The following is a 12,574-nucleotide window of genomic DNA, read 5'->3' as shown; positions in this document are numbered from 1 at the left end:
TGATGCGAACAAGGCAGTGATCACTATGTGAAGAACAGTTCCTGGCACACAGCCAAGTCTGAATCCTCTTAGTAGAAACAACAACAACATACAATTAAAGATATCATAATTTTATGAAGACAAATAAGCACATTTATATTTGTCTTACTGACTGAACGGTTTTATTCTTTTTTTTCTTTTTGGATTTTACAACTGTTTACCTGATTCACATTGTAAAACTCTTTTCTCCAATTGTATCCTTTATAGTAACTGAAGTTTTGCATGTTTATTCTACATAAATATATATTTTTAAAAGAAGATAAAAATCATGCACTGAACATTAGTTGTTGTTTGCTTAGATTTAGTGTTAAGGTGTTTCCGCATAACCTAACTCACGGTGGCGCTAAAAACCAGCCCTAACAGTTTTCATTTCCTGTATTCATCGGTGTGGACGCGCATTCTTGCGCTCTTGTGTCTCAGTTGGGGCAACCTCCCGAGAATTGCAGTTGTGATTTGTGTTTTGGGGTTCAGTTCATTTTTCTTTTTTCAGCCTCTTAATAACTCATCTCTTATAATGGATTCGAAGATATTCGTGTTTTATTGGCGTCAGTTTTCTTTCTTCCATCTTTTGTTCCATGTCGCTCATGGAGACATGAGCTACTCTTTACCAGAGGAAATGAAACGAGGATCCGTTATTGGAAATATAGCCAAAGACCTCGGGATGGAAACGGGCGCGCTGTCCAGCAGGAGAGCCCGCATCGACGCCGACGGAACCGACAAACGTTACTGTGACATAAACATGAATAACGGAGAGTTGATTGTTGCAGACAGGATTGACCGCGAGGGGCTTTGTGGAGAAAAGGCTTCGTGCATCCTAAAACACGAGCTTGTGCTCGAGAATCCGCTCGAGCTTCATCGTATCAGCCTTCACATTCAAGATATCAATGACAACGCACCACAATTCAATGAAGAACGGATTAATATAGAAATTCAAGAGTCGGCTATGAGAGGAGCTCGCTTTGTGATAGAAGAAGCGCACGATGCGGATGTGGGGCAAAATTCAGTGCAGCAGTACAACCTTAAAAAGAATGAAAATTTTATTTTGTCTGTAAACGGAAACACCAGAGAACTCGTTCTTGAAAAAGAGCTTGATCGTGAAAAGCAACAGGAAATGAATTTAATTCTCACAGCTTTAGATGGTGGATCTCCTCAGAGATCAGGTACATTAATGATACACGTCACTGTGCTGGATGCTAATGATAACGCCCCAGTGTTCAGCCAAGCCGTTTATAAAGCCAGTCTGCCTGAAAACTCTCCTCTAGACACTGTAGTGATTACAGTGAGTGCAAGTGATGCAGATGAGGGAGTTAATGGAGATGTGACGTATGACTTTGTACATCTTACAGAAGAAGTGAAGAAGATATTTAGCATTGATCGTAAAGTAGGTGACATAAGAGTAATTGGTGCTGTTGACTATGAAACTACTACATCATTTGAAATACGCGTTAAAGCAAAAGATGGGCTGGGGCTGTCATCCTACGCTAAAGTAATAATTTCTATCATTGATGTGAATGACAACGCCCCTATAGTTAATCTGAAGTCACTGACCAATCCGATACCAGAGAACACCCCACCTGGTACAGAGGTGGGCATCATTAACGTGCAGGACAGAGACTCTGAGAATAACCGACAGGTCCGCTGCTCCATCCAGCAGGGTGTCCCCTTTAAGTTGGTTCCTTCTATTAAAAACTATTATTCTCTGGTCACCACAGGACAACTGGACCGCGAACTAGTGTCTGATTACAACATTACAATCACTGCCACTGACGAGGGCTCTCCACCTCTGTCCTCTTCTAAAAGTGTTCAGTTATCTGTAGCTGACATCAACGACAACCCACCAGTGTTTGAGGAGCAGTCGTACAGTGCATATGTGAGTGAGAATAACAAACCTGGCTCCACCTTGTGCTCCGTTAGTGCTCGAGACCCCGACTGGAGACAGAATGGTACAGTGGTTTATTCTCTGTTAGCTAGTGAGGTGAACGGTTCCCCGGTGTCATCCTATCTGTCTGTGAACGGAGACACGGGTGTGATCCACGCTGTGAGGTCGTTTGATTATGAACAGTTCAGGAGTTTTAAAGTCCACGTGATGGCCAGAGACAACGGTTCTCCTCCTCTCAGCAGCAACGTGACCGTGAGTGTGTTCATCTCAGATGTGAATGACAACTCCCCTCAGATCCTGTACCCCTCCCCAGAGGGCAACTCCTTCATGACCGAGCTGGTCCCCAAAGCTGCACACGGAGGCTCTCTGGTGTCCAAAGTGATCGCGGTGGACGCGGACTCCGGACAGAACGCCTGGCTGTCCTATCAAATAGTCAAATCCACTGATCCGGGACTTTTTACTATTGGTGTCCACAGTGGAGAGATCAGGACACAGCGGGACATTTCTGAATCTGACAGCATGAAACAGAACCTTGTAGTGGCTGTTAAAGATAACGGGCAGCCCTCTCTCTCTGCCACCTGTTCCATGTATTTACTTATTTCTGATAACTTGGCTGAGGTGCCAGAACTGAAGGATCTGTCTTATAATGAGAGCAATTCCAAACTGACTTCTTATCTGATCATCGCGCTGGTGTCTGTGTCCACGTTCTTTCTGACCTTCATCATCATCATCCTGGGTTTGAGGTTTTGTCGCAGGAGAAAGCCCAGACTGTTGTTTGATGGAGCAGTTGCCATCCCCAGCGGTTATCTCCCTCCTAATTACGCAGATGTTGATGGCACAGGAACTTTACGCAGCACTTACAATTACGATGCGTACCTGACCACAGGTTCTAGAACCAGTGACTTTAAGTTTGTGACATCATACAATGACAACACGCTGCCTGCTGACCAGACTCTGAAGAAAAGCCCATCAGACTTTGCTGATGTCTTTGGAGACCTGGACAGGTGCACAGAGGTATGAGCTGTTGGCAGTAACCCATTTATATTTTAATCTTGTGCCCACTTCCTTCCTGAAAATCATTTTTTTGTTTGTACTTCATCTTTACATAATTGTCCTTTTGTTTGACTTGTACAAGAGGTAGTTCCTTACATTTCAAGTTGTCTTAAAGTTTTCCCATTTTTATCTTCCTTTAAAGTGGCTAAAACTGGTTTAATTTCACCATGGTCATGCTTCTATACTGGGTGTGTGATCATATTTTTCATAATTTAGATTTAAGTTTTGTTTAGTGTAATTTCGCATTCTGTCCTGACATGTTTTCATTCACATATGGTATATTACTGCATCTTGCTTGGACTTCTTTTTTTAGCCATCCATGTCATTTTTCAATTGTTAGTCAGTTTTAACTACATTTATTGTTATTTGAAATTTGTGAAAGTGCCTTTTTTTTCCAGGAAGATTATTCTTATATTATAATCAAAACCTCAATCTTAACCTTTAAGCTAATGTTGTTTATTAAATAATACTATTTGGAGAAAAAAAAACTACATAAAAGGCACTGTGTGCTTTAGCTGTGTTGTTATTATTGTTTTTATGCAATTTAGTTGTGTTTTGGAGCAAAACAGGTTCAATGCTGCAGAATTTAAGTGCTGACTTTTAAAAACCATTACACATGTGAGCTGCATTTCATAGTGTAAGTTACTCTTATTGATTAACCACATCTTGATCTTTAACACAACATTATTACACTAGCAGTGAACGTCTGTGGCCATTCTTGCTAACGTGTCATTTCAGCATGAGAATTGTGTGCCAAACTGTATCCATCTTTAAGTCTAGCCCATCTAAAATAACATATGCCTAAAAAGCAGCTGTAACAGCTTGCTTGCACATGTTATTTGTATGTATTGCACCTGCAATGTTGTGCTACTGGGTGTCAGACTGAAAGTCTTTGTGACATTTTTGTCACAAAGCTGTGAATCTTTGGGATGTCATTTTTCATCCTTTGATTTGGACAGACGTTTTTGTCATATGATGGAATGCAATTCATCTTACTTTTCAGCACTACAAATATGTTGTGTAATTATATTTTTAGATTCACTGATGTATCCACTAAATGACTGAAAATGTGAATACCATTGTTTCCCACTGGTGTTTCTTCGGAAGATGATACCATCCGAATGTAGGTCTTTATATTTTTGCACATTTCATCGCACTTTATTAATAGCAATATTTTATAACAGGTGTGCAGTTGGTCTTTATTTGAGTTTTTATGACAGCTGATTTTAGTCTCACCTGCTTTCTGTGATTGTAAAAAGGAGATTTTGCTTGAGAGGAAAAATACAAAGAATATATAGCGTTAATTGCAGCTTTTCAATGTGCACCCATTGTGACTGTGCCATGGTGATCTCTGTAGTGATTGCACTGAGAGATACACTTTATAAATGACCTTTGTTTTACTTTTAACATTAATTATAAGTTCGCTGTTTTAACAGAAAAGATTCATGCTTTGACTTTTGCTGTCCATGAAAAACTTTTTTCTTTAACTTGTGATTTTACCAGAATATTGGTCATATTGTTTATCATAACTGAGTCTGATTTTTCACAAATACAGTCTAGATATGTGTTATTAACAAACTGTTACGCTTATTACAAGTCATCCAAATAACATGTCTGTTAAAGACTGATTTTAGACTAATTTTACGTTTATGATGTTGTGTATTTTCTTTGGATTAACTTGATTTAAAGTGATTGCTTTTCAGTGTGTCATTGCTTTGCTGCTTTGTCTGGTTGCTTATTGCATTCTGACAATAATTGCTGGATGTAGAGCATAGTTGCTGTCTTGGTCATACTCAGTGACACATTGTATGATGTATCTCAGTTGCCATTAATTTAGAGGATGTTGCTTCATCTTTTCAAAGTAGTGCAAAGTGTGGTTCAGGGCATCCTTCACTGTATATGGTACTGCAAGTTGTTGTAATCACTTTTAATTGCCATAGTTTTTTTTTTTTTTTAAAAGATATGCAGTAATAAGCAAGTGTGTCATAGTAACCTTAATACATGTTATCATAAGGATTTGTGGCAATTTTTAAAATGCATCAGCAAATACAATGTGACACATGTCTCCTCAAAGCTTTAAGGATGCCATTGATTGAAAACATACATTCAGTTTGTCTATTTAATAAACAGTTTGGCCCCTGCAGTCTCTAGGCGCAGTATGGATTCTTCTATAATGAAAGAGTAGTATGCATGATCTATTTTTTCAGACTATTTTGAGGTCATGCTTTATGCATATGCATAGAATGATATACATCATGGCATCTGTAAATGTTTTTCTTATTAGGAATTTAAAATGAATTGAACCAAGAGAGACACCAAACTGAATGTCTCTCAGTCTGTATATTTTTTTTTGTAATAATTCACTGACTTTGGTGCAACAAAGGCAAAAAAAGTAGAAAAGAAAAAGAGTCAACTGGTATCATTTCTATAGTGTTTTAAACAGTGGTTAAATTTTTTTTAAACACCCTAAAAGCACATAAACACGTTTCCATACTCTCTTTTGGCAAATGCCTGAGGCTGAATATTTAGGTCCAGACTGAGCAGTGTGAAAATATTAATTCAGAACAGCAGATTAGCATAACATGCTGAATGAAAACTAAAACAATCATAATAGTGTCACTTGGAATGCAGTAGCTACTAAATTTATCTTAACTACCTGGCTGTGTGTGTGTTGGTGATTATAAGGTAGTGTGACTGGATGATCGCTGTGTGAAGAACAGTCCACAGCACACGACAGAGGTCTGAATCCTCTTAGTAACAATACATGAGATTACATTTTCAAAGACTTTTTGTGAAGACAAATAAGGACATTCAGAGTACTCTCACAGGCTATTTTTTAAACAAAACTTTATCTAATGCACACTGTAGGACTCTTTTCTCTCAATTTGAACGTCGCGGATAACTACATGCAAAAATAATGCACTTGAAATTTGTTGTCGTTTGCTTACACTTACTATTTAGGTGTTTCTGCATAACCTAACTCACGGTGGCGCTAAACACCAGCCCTATGAGTTTTTATTTCCTGTATTCATCGGTGTGGACGCGCATTCTTGCGCTCTTGTGACTAAATTAGGACGACATCCCAAGAGACCTCCCGAGAATTGCAGTTGTCATTTGTGTTGTGGGGTTCCGCTTCTTTTTTTCGTTATTCTTCAGCATTTTAATAACTAATCGCGTATGATGGGTTCGAAAATATTTGGGTTTCATTCGCGTCAGTTTTCTTTCCTCCTTCTTTTGTTCCATGTCGCTCATGGAGACATGAGCTATTCTTTACCAGAGGAAATGAAACGAGGATCCATTATTGGAAATATAGCCAAAGACCTCGGGATGAAAACGGGCGCGCTGTCCAGCAGGAGAGCCCGCATCGACGCCGACGGTACCGACAAACGTTACTGTGACATAAACATGAATAACGGAGAGTTGATTGTTGCAGACAGGATTGACCGCGAGGGGCTTTGTGGAGAAAAGGCTTCGTGCATCCTAAAACACGAGCTTGTGCTGGGGAATCCGCTCGAGCTTCATCGTATCAGCCTTCACATTCAAGACATCAATGACAACGCACCACAATTCAATGAAGAACGGATTAATATAGAAATTCGAGAATCCGCTGGCAGAGGAGCTCGTTTTGTGATAGAAGAAGCGCACGATGCGGATGTGGGGCAAAATTCAGTGCAGCAGTACAACCTTAAAAAGAATGAAAATTTTATTTTGTCTGTAAATGGAAACACAATAGAGCTCGTTCTTGAAAAGGAACTTGATCGTGAAAAACAACAGGAAATGAATTTAATTCTCACAGCTTTGGATGGTGGATCTCCTCAGAGATCAGGTACATTAGTGATACACGTCACTGTGTTGGATGCTAATGATAACGCCCCAGTGTTCAGCCAAGCCGTTTATAAAGCCAGCCTGAGAGAAAACTCTCCTCTAGACACTGTAGTGATTACAGTGAGTGCAAGTGATGCAGATGTGGGAGTTAATGGAGATGTGACGTATGACTTTGGACATGTTACAGAAGAAGTGAAGAAGATATTTAGTATTGATCGTAAAGTAGGTGACATAAGAGTAATTGGTGCTGTTGACTATGAAACTACTACATCATTTGAAATACGCGTTAAAGCAAAAGATGGGCTGGGGCTGTCATCCTACGCTAAAGTAATAATTTCTATCACTGATGTGAATGACAACGCCCCTATAGTTAATCTGAACTCGCTGACCAATCCGATACCAGAGAACACCCCATCTGGTACAGAGGTGGGCATCATTAACGTGCAGGACAGAGACTCTGAGAATAACCGACAGGTCCGCTGCTCCATCCAGCAGGGTGTCCCCTTTAAGTTGGTTCCTTCTATTAAAAACTATTATTCTCTGGTGACCGCAGGACAACTGGACCGTGAATTAGTGTCTGATTACAACATTACAATCACTGCCACTGACGAGGGCTCTCCACCTCTGTCCTCTTCTAAAAGTGTTCAGTTATCTGTAGCTGACATCAACGACAACCCACCTGTGTTTGAGGAACAGTCGTACAACGCATATATGAGTGAGAATAACAAACCTGGCTCCACTTTATGTTCCGTTAGTGCTCGAGACCCCGACTGGAGACAGAACGGTACAGTGGTTTATTCTCTGTTAGCTGGTGAGGTGAACGGTTCCCCGGTGTCCTCCTATCTGTCTGTGAACGGAGACACGGGTGTGATCCACGCTGTGAGGTCGTTTGATTATGAACAGTTCAGGAGTTTCAAAGTCCACGTGATGGCCAGAGACAACGGTTCTCCTCCTCTCAGCAGCAACGTGACCGTGAGTGTGTTCATCTCAGATGTGAATGACAACTCCCCTCAGATCCTGTACCCCTCCCCAGAGGGCAACTCCTTCATGACCGAGCTGGTCCCCAAAGCTGCACACGGAGGCTCTCTGGTGTCCAAAGTGATCGCGGTGGACGCGGACTCCGGACAGAACGCCTGGCTGTCCTATCAAATAGTCAAATCCACTGATCCGGGACTTTTTACTATTGGTGTCCACAGTGGAGAGATCAGGACACAGCGGGACATTTCTGAATCTGACAGCATGAAACAGAACCTTGTAGTGGCTGTTAAAGATAACGGGCAGCCCTCTCTCTCTGCCACCTGTTCCATGTATTTACTTATTTCTGATAACTTGGCTGAGGTGCCAGAACTGAAGGATCTGTCTTATAATGAGAGCAATTCCAAACTGACTTCTTATCTGATCATCGCGCTGGTGTCTGTGTCCACGTTCTTTCTGACCTTCATCATCATCATCCTGGGTTTGAGGTTTTGTCGCAGGAGAAAGCCCAGACTGTTGTTTGATGGAGCAGTTGCCATCCCCAGCGGTTATCTCCCTCCTAATTACGCAGATGTTGATGGCACAGGAACTTTACGCAGCACTTACAATTACGATGCGTACCTGACCACAGGTTCTAGAACCAGTGACTTTAAGTTTGTGACATCATACAATGACAACACGCTGCCTGCTGACCAGACTCTGAAGAAAAGCCCATCAGATTTTGCTGATGTGTTTGGAGACCTGGAAGGGTGCACAGAGGTATGACTTAATATAGCAATTATTTTGTCAATAGCTTTTATTTAAAAAAATAAAAATAAACAAACAAAAAAGAAAATAAATAGTTAACATTTAAAAAAAATCGTTTTAAACCCTCGCATAATTTCCTTACCCAATATTTAAACTTAAAGAAGATATTTTGTGCAAAATGTATTTAGTATTCGGTTTCTATACACACATTTGGCCAATCTTTTTTTTTCTCTGTGTCGGAAAATGTTTGGAAACTGTTGCTTTTTTCTATCCCCTTGGTGCTACGTGGTTTCTTGGCTATGGTTTACTCGTATTTTTTTTATATCATGTTGTTATTTTACTTTATTTTTCAATTAATCTCATCTATATATTTTATTTTATGTTATTGTATTTATTTTTTCATTTTACTTTATTTTTTTATTTTGTTTATTTTTAATTTATTAGGCTTTCAGCTGCACAAAAAAAAAAAAAATGTTATAAAACAGGGGTGTCGAACTCCAGGCCTCGAGGGCCGGTGTCCTGCAGGTTTTAGATATCACCCTGGGTCAACACACCTGAATCAAATGATTGGTTCATTACCAGGCCTCTAGAGAACTTCAACACATGTTGAGGAGGTCATTTAGCCTTTTAAATCAGCTGTGATGGATCAAGGACACATCTAAAATCTGCAGGGTACCGGCCCTCGAGGCCTGGAGTTTGACACCTGTGTTATAGAATAACACAAGTTAGTTACTGATGAAAATATGACAACTTCACAAAAATGTCTTGCCCACTGACACAACACTGTTCACTAATATTAATTTAATTTAATTTAATATAATTTACACCGACTAAACCAGTACAATGTGAAATGGCATTGTTGTAGTGTTATTTAGTTTGAGACTTCATAGCTGCATGATCATCCTATCCAGCTACTTTTTGTGAGATTAGTTTAGTTTGTATATATGCCTTTGTTTTATGCCCCATGAAGCCAAATTCTCATTTGAAATATTTTAACACGTTATGAACCCTCGTGTATCAAGCTGTCATATTTTTCACAGTGCAGAGAGAGGAAAAGCCCTTTGCCACTGCATTTCCCTCAGACTTGCCACCTTTTAATACTAGACTTCCCTGTTTATCTGAGATAAGCATGTAATAGCTACTGTTCTGTGATGTATGGATAATCACTTAGTCACAGTTCTTTTCCTATGTAGATATATTATTGTTAATCTGTAGCTAGAGTTGCAGTGCATGGATATGTTTATGTGTATGTTGCTGGATGGTGTTGCTGTTTCAGCAAGAAGAAATAGAGTGATTCATCTGTCTGTTAGTGTCATTACTTATGGAAATAAACTGGATTCTGGAGTGCTCCGTAGCAGCCACTAGAGGGATTAAGTTGAACAAAGTAACGCCAAGCGTGCGAGATCATCAATAAATTCTTCTGCATTTCATTTCATGACTTTGTGTGTGTGTGTGTGTGTGTGTGTGTGTGTGTGTGTGTGTGTGTGTCTGTCTGTCTGTCTGTCTGTGTGTTTAAGCCCAAATGATTTGCCATAAATAACATTTTGTGTAGAAATAACTCCTGTCCCTGTCCTTTTGGGACAATGTGTTTAATAAATAGAGAATAAATTGAGTGGTTGTAGGTCAGAACTACTTTGTCTATCAAAATACTAATCAATCACATAATCAATCGGGGCCCACATCAGATGGATCCCATACTCGACTCTGTTACATAATATAAATGTTGCTTTAACTGTGTCCATATCGTGTTGTTTCAAATACAATGACCATATTTGTCTTATTAGTAGTTATAGCAGTTAATGTTCAGCTCCCAACTTGAGCTCACTTTGGTTACGTGGTGCAAGGTGATATTACAGACAGCTGCAGTTATTCTCTCAGTCTCTTGGTGACGCTCTTTTATAAAGTCTGAGTCATGGATGCTCATGTCTACCTCTATCTGTGTCAGTGGAACTAGAGTATTGGGTTAGGACCGGCGGCTGTGTATGCATGCGCATTTCTCTTTTTATCGTGTGTGTATGAGGGGAGAAAAGGAGAGCGGCTGTATGTGGAGCTGTCTGAGAGAGGGAGTTAGAGAGAGGGAGAGAGAGAGATGAAAAAAGAGGTTAGAGAGAGAGAGAGAAATCCGAGCTGACAGCTTTCTTAATAGAGCATGATTAACTCAGCCAGAGAAGCAGGAAATCGTAGGATTGCAGTTGCATTTTCAGTTCGGTATTTGGATGTATGTTAACGACTTAGCTATAATGTCGACAGTGCATCCATTTCTGAAAGAATGTTCATTGATGATGCATCGACTTCAGTTAACGTGGTGGCTGCATTTTTCATTTCTTAGTCTCCTTTCCTCTGTTTCGTTTGGAGAAGTCCGTTATGTTCTTCCAGAAGAGATGCAGAGGAGCTCTGTGATTGGAAACGTTGCGCGGGATCTGGGGCTGGAAGTGAAAGAGCTTGATGCTCGTCGAGCCCGTGTTGTTGCAGAAGGAACAAGCCAGCTGTGTGAACTGGACACTGCGTCAGGCAATCTTTTGATCAGCCAACGGATAGACCGAGAGGAGCTCTGCGCACAAGCCACTGCCTGCATTTTACAGTATCAGCTTTTACTTGAACAGCCCCTTCAAGCATTCAGCATAGTTTTGGACATTACAGATATAAATGACAACAGCCCAGTGTTTCCTACGGGGGAGATAAAATTGGATTTAGTGGAATCCACAGTTCTGGGGAGGCGCTTTCCCTTAGAGAGCGCGCATGACCCCGATCTCGGCACGAATTCTGTCCGTGAATATACACTGAGCCAGAATGACAATTTTGCACTGGAAATGGGTAACCAAATGAACGGAAATGCTTATCCTGAGCTAGTTCTTAAAAAGGCATTGGACCGGGAGGCACAAGTTGAACATGTACTGAAAATCAATGGAATTGACGGGGGAATTCCGGCTAGATCAGGAACTGCTGCTATCCTTATCCGTGTTTTAGATGCCAATGATAATGTCCCAGTTTTTAGCCAGCGAGTTTACAAAGCCTCTGTGCCAGAGAACTCAGCCATAGGGACTGTCATAACCAAGCTACAGGCCACGGACCTGGATGAGGGGGTGTATGGGGAGATAACTTATTTCTTCAGTCATCTGTCTGACAAGTTGGGAGGTGTTATTGAAATTGACCCTTTAAGTGGAGAAGTTCGTGTATCAGGTGTCATTGACTATGAAGAAGCTAGCTCACACGAGCTAGATGTTCAGGCTAAAGATGGCGGTGGCCAGGCCTCACACTGTAAACTTATAATTGATGTGATTGACGTGAACGACAATAAGCCCGTGATAGAAGTAAAGTCGGCCTCTTCTAACGTGGCTGAAGACTCCAAACCAGGGACTATGGTTGCTCTGATTAATATATATGATATGGACACTGGGAGCAGTGGGCGTGTCACCTGTACGACCTCAAAAAATGTTCCTTTTAAATTAGTATCGGAGGTCAAAAACTATTACATGCTAGTGACTGATGGAATATTGGACAGGGAAGTGCAACCAGAGTATAACCTCACAGTAACTGCCACTGATGCGGGCTCTCCCCCACTTACTAGTGTAAAAGTCATACCAATCGTGATTAGCGATATAAATGATAACCCCCCGACATTTATGCAAAGCGAGTACAATGCCAACATCTTGGAAAACCAACCCGTTGGCACGTTTGCCATTAAAGTCAAAGCGGAAGACGTTGACGACGGGTCTAACGCTAAAATCCAATACCAAATATCAAAGGACACAAACTCAGAAGTGTCATCTTTCTTAAGCATCAACTCAGACACGGGGGAGGTCTTTACCTCACGCATGTTTGACTACGAACAGTCAGTTTACTTCCAAATTAAAGTGACAGCTAGAGACGGCGGTGGGCCTTCACTTTCCGCCACCTGCATTATAAATGTGTTTATTAAGGACCAAAATGACAACGCACCTGTGGTCTTATATCCTGTGCAAAGCAGCGGTTACATTGCTGAAGATATGGTACCAGCTGAAGCGCCTAGAGGTTACCTGGTTACTAAGGTGGTGGCTGTGGACGCTGACTCAGGTC

The 12,574-nt window shown here is 40.8% G+C and overlaps 1 protein-coding gene across 25 annotated transcripts in view; it reads left to right on the top strand.

The window, feature by feature from the left end:
• Positions 1-12,574, top strand: part of LOC100711027 (protocadherin gamma-C5) — a 285,882-nt gene that overhangs the window by 88,614 nt on the left and 184,694 nt on the right. The window contains exon 1 of one of the 25 annotated variants that reach the window (XM_025898941.1): positions 539-2,932. The exons of 22 other annotated variants lie outside the window; for them this stretch is intronic. In XM_025898941.1, coding sequence (XP_025754726.1) covers positions 554-2,932 — 2,379 coding nt within the window. In that variant the 5' untranslated portion in view covers positions 539-553. Of the gene's footprint in view, positions 1-538; positions 2,933-6,050; positions 8,531-12,574 lie in introns of those variants that run through there. 2 more of the 25 variants (XM_025898888.1, XM_025898938.1) reach the window with 2 other exon arrangements.

Source organism: Oreochromis niloticus, linkage group LG2 (assembly GCF_001858045.2).
Source record: "Oreochromis niloticus isolate F11D_XX linkage group LG2, O_niloticus_UMD_NMBU, whole genome shotgun sequence".
Classification (NCBI taxonomy): domain Eukaryota; kingdom Metazoa; phylum Chordata; class Actinopteri; order Cichliformes; family Cichlidae; genus Oreochromis; species Oreochromis niloticus.
Note: the sequence above shows the minus strand (reverse complement) of the source record. Positions and strands in the feature narration are given on the sequence as shown.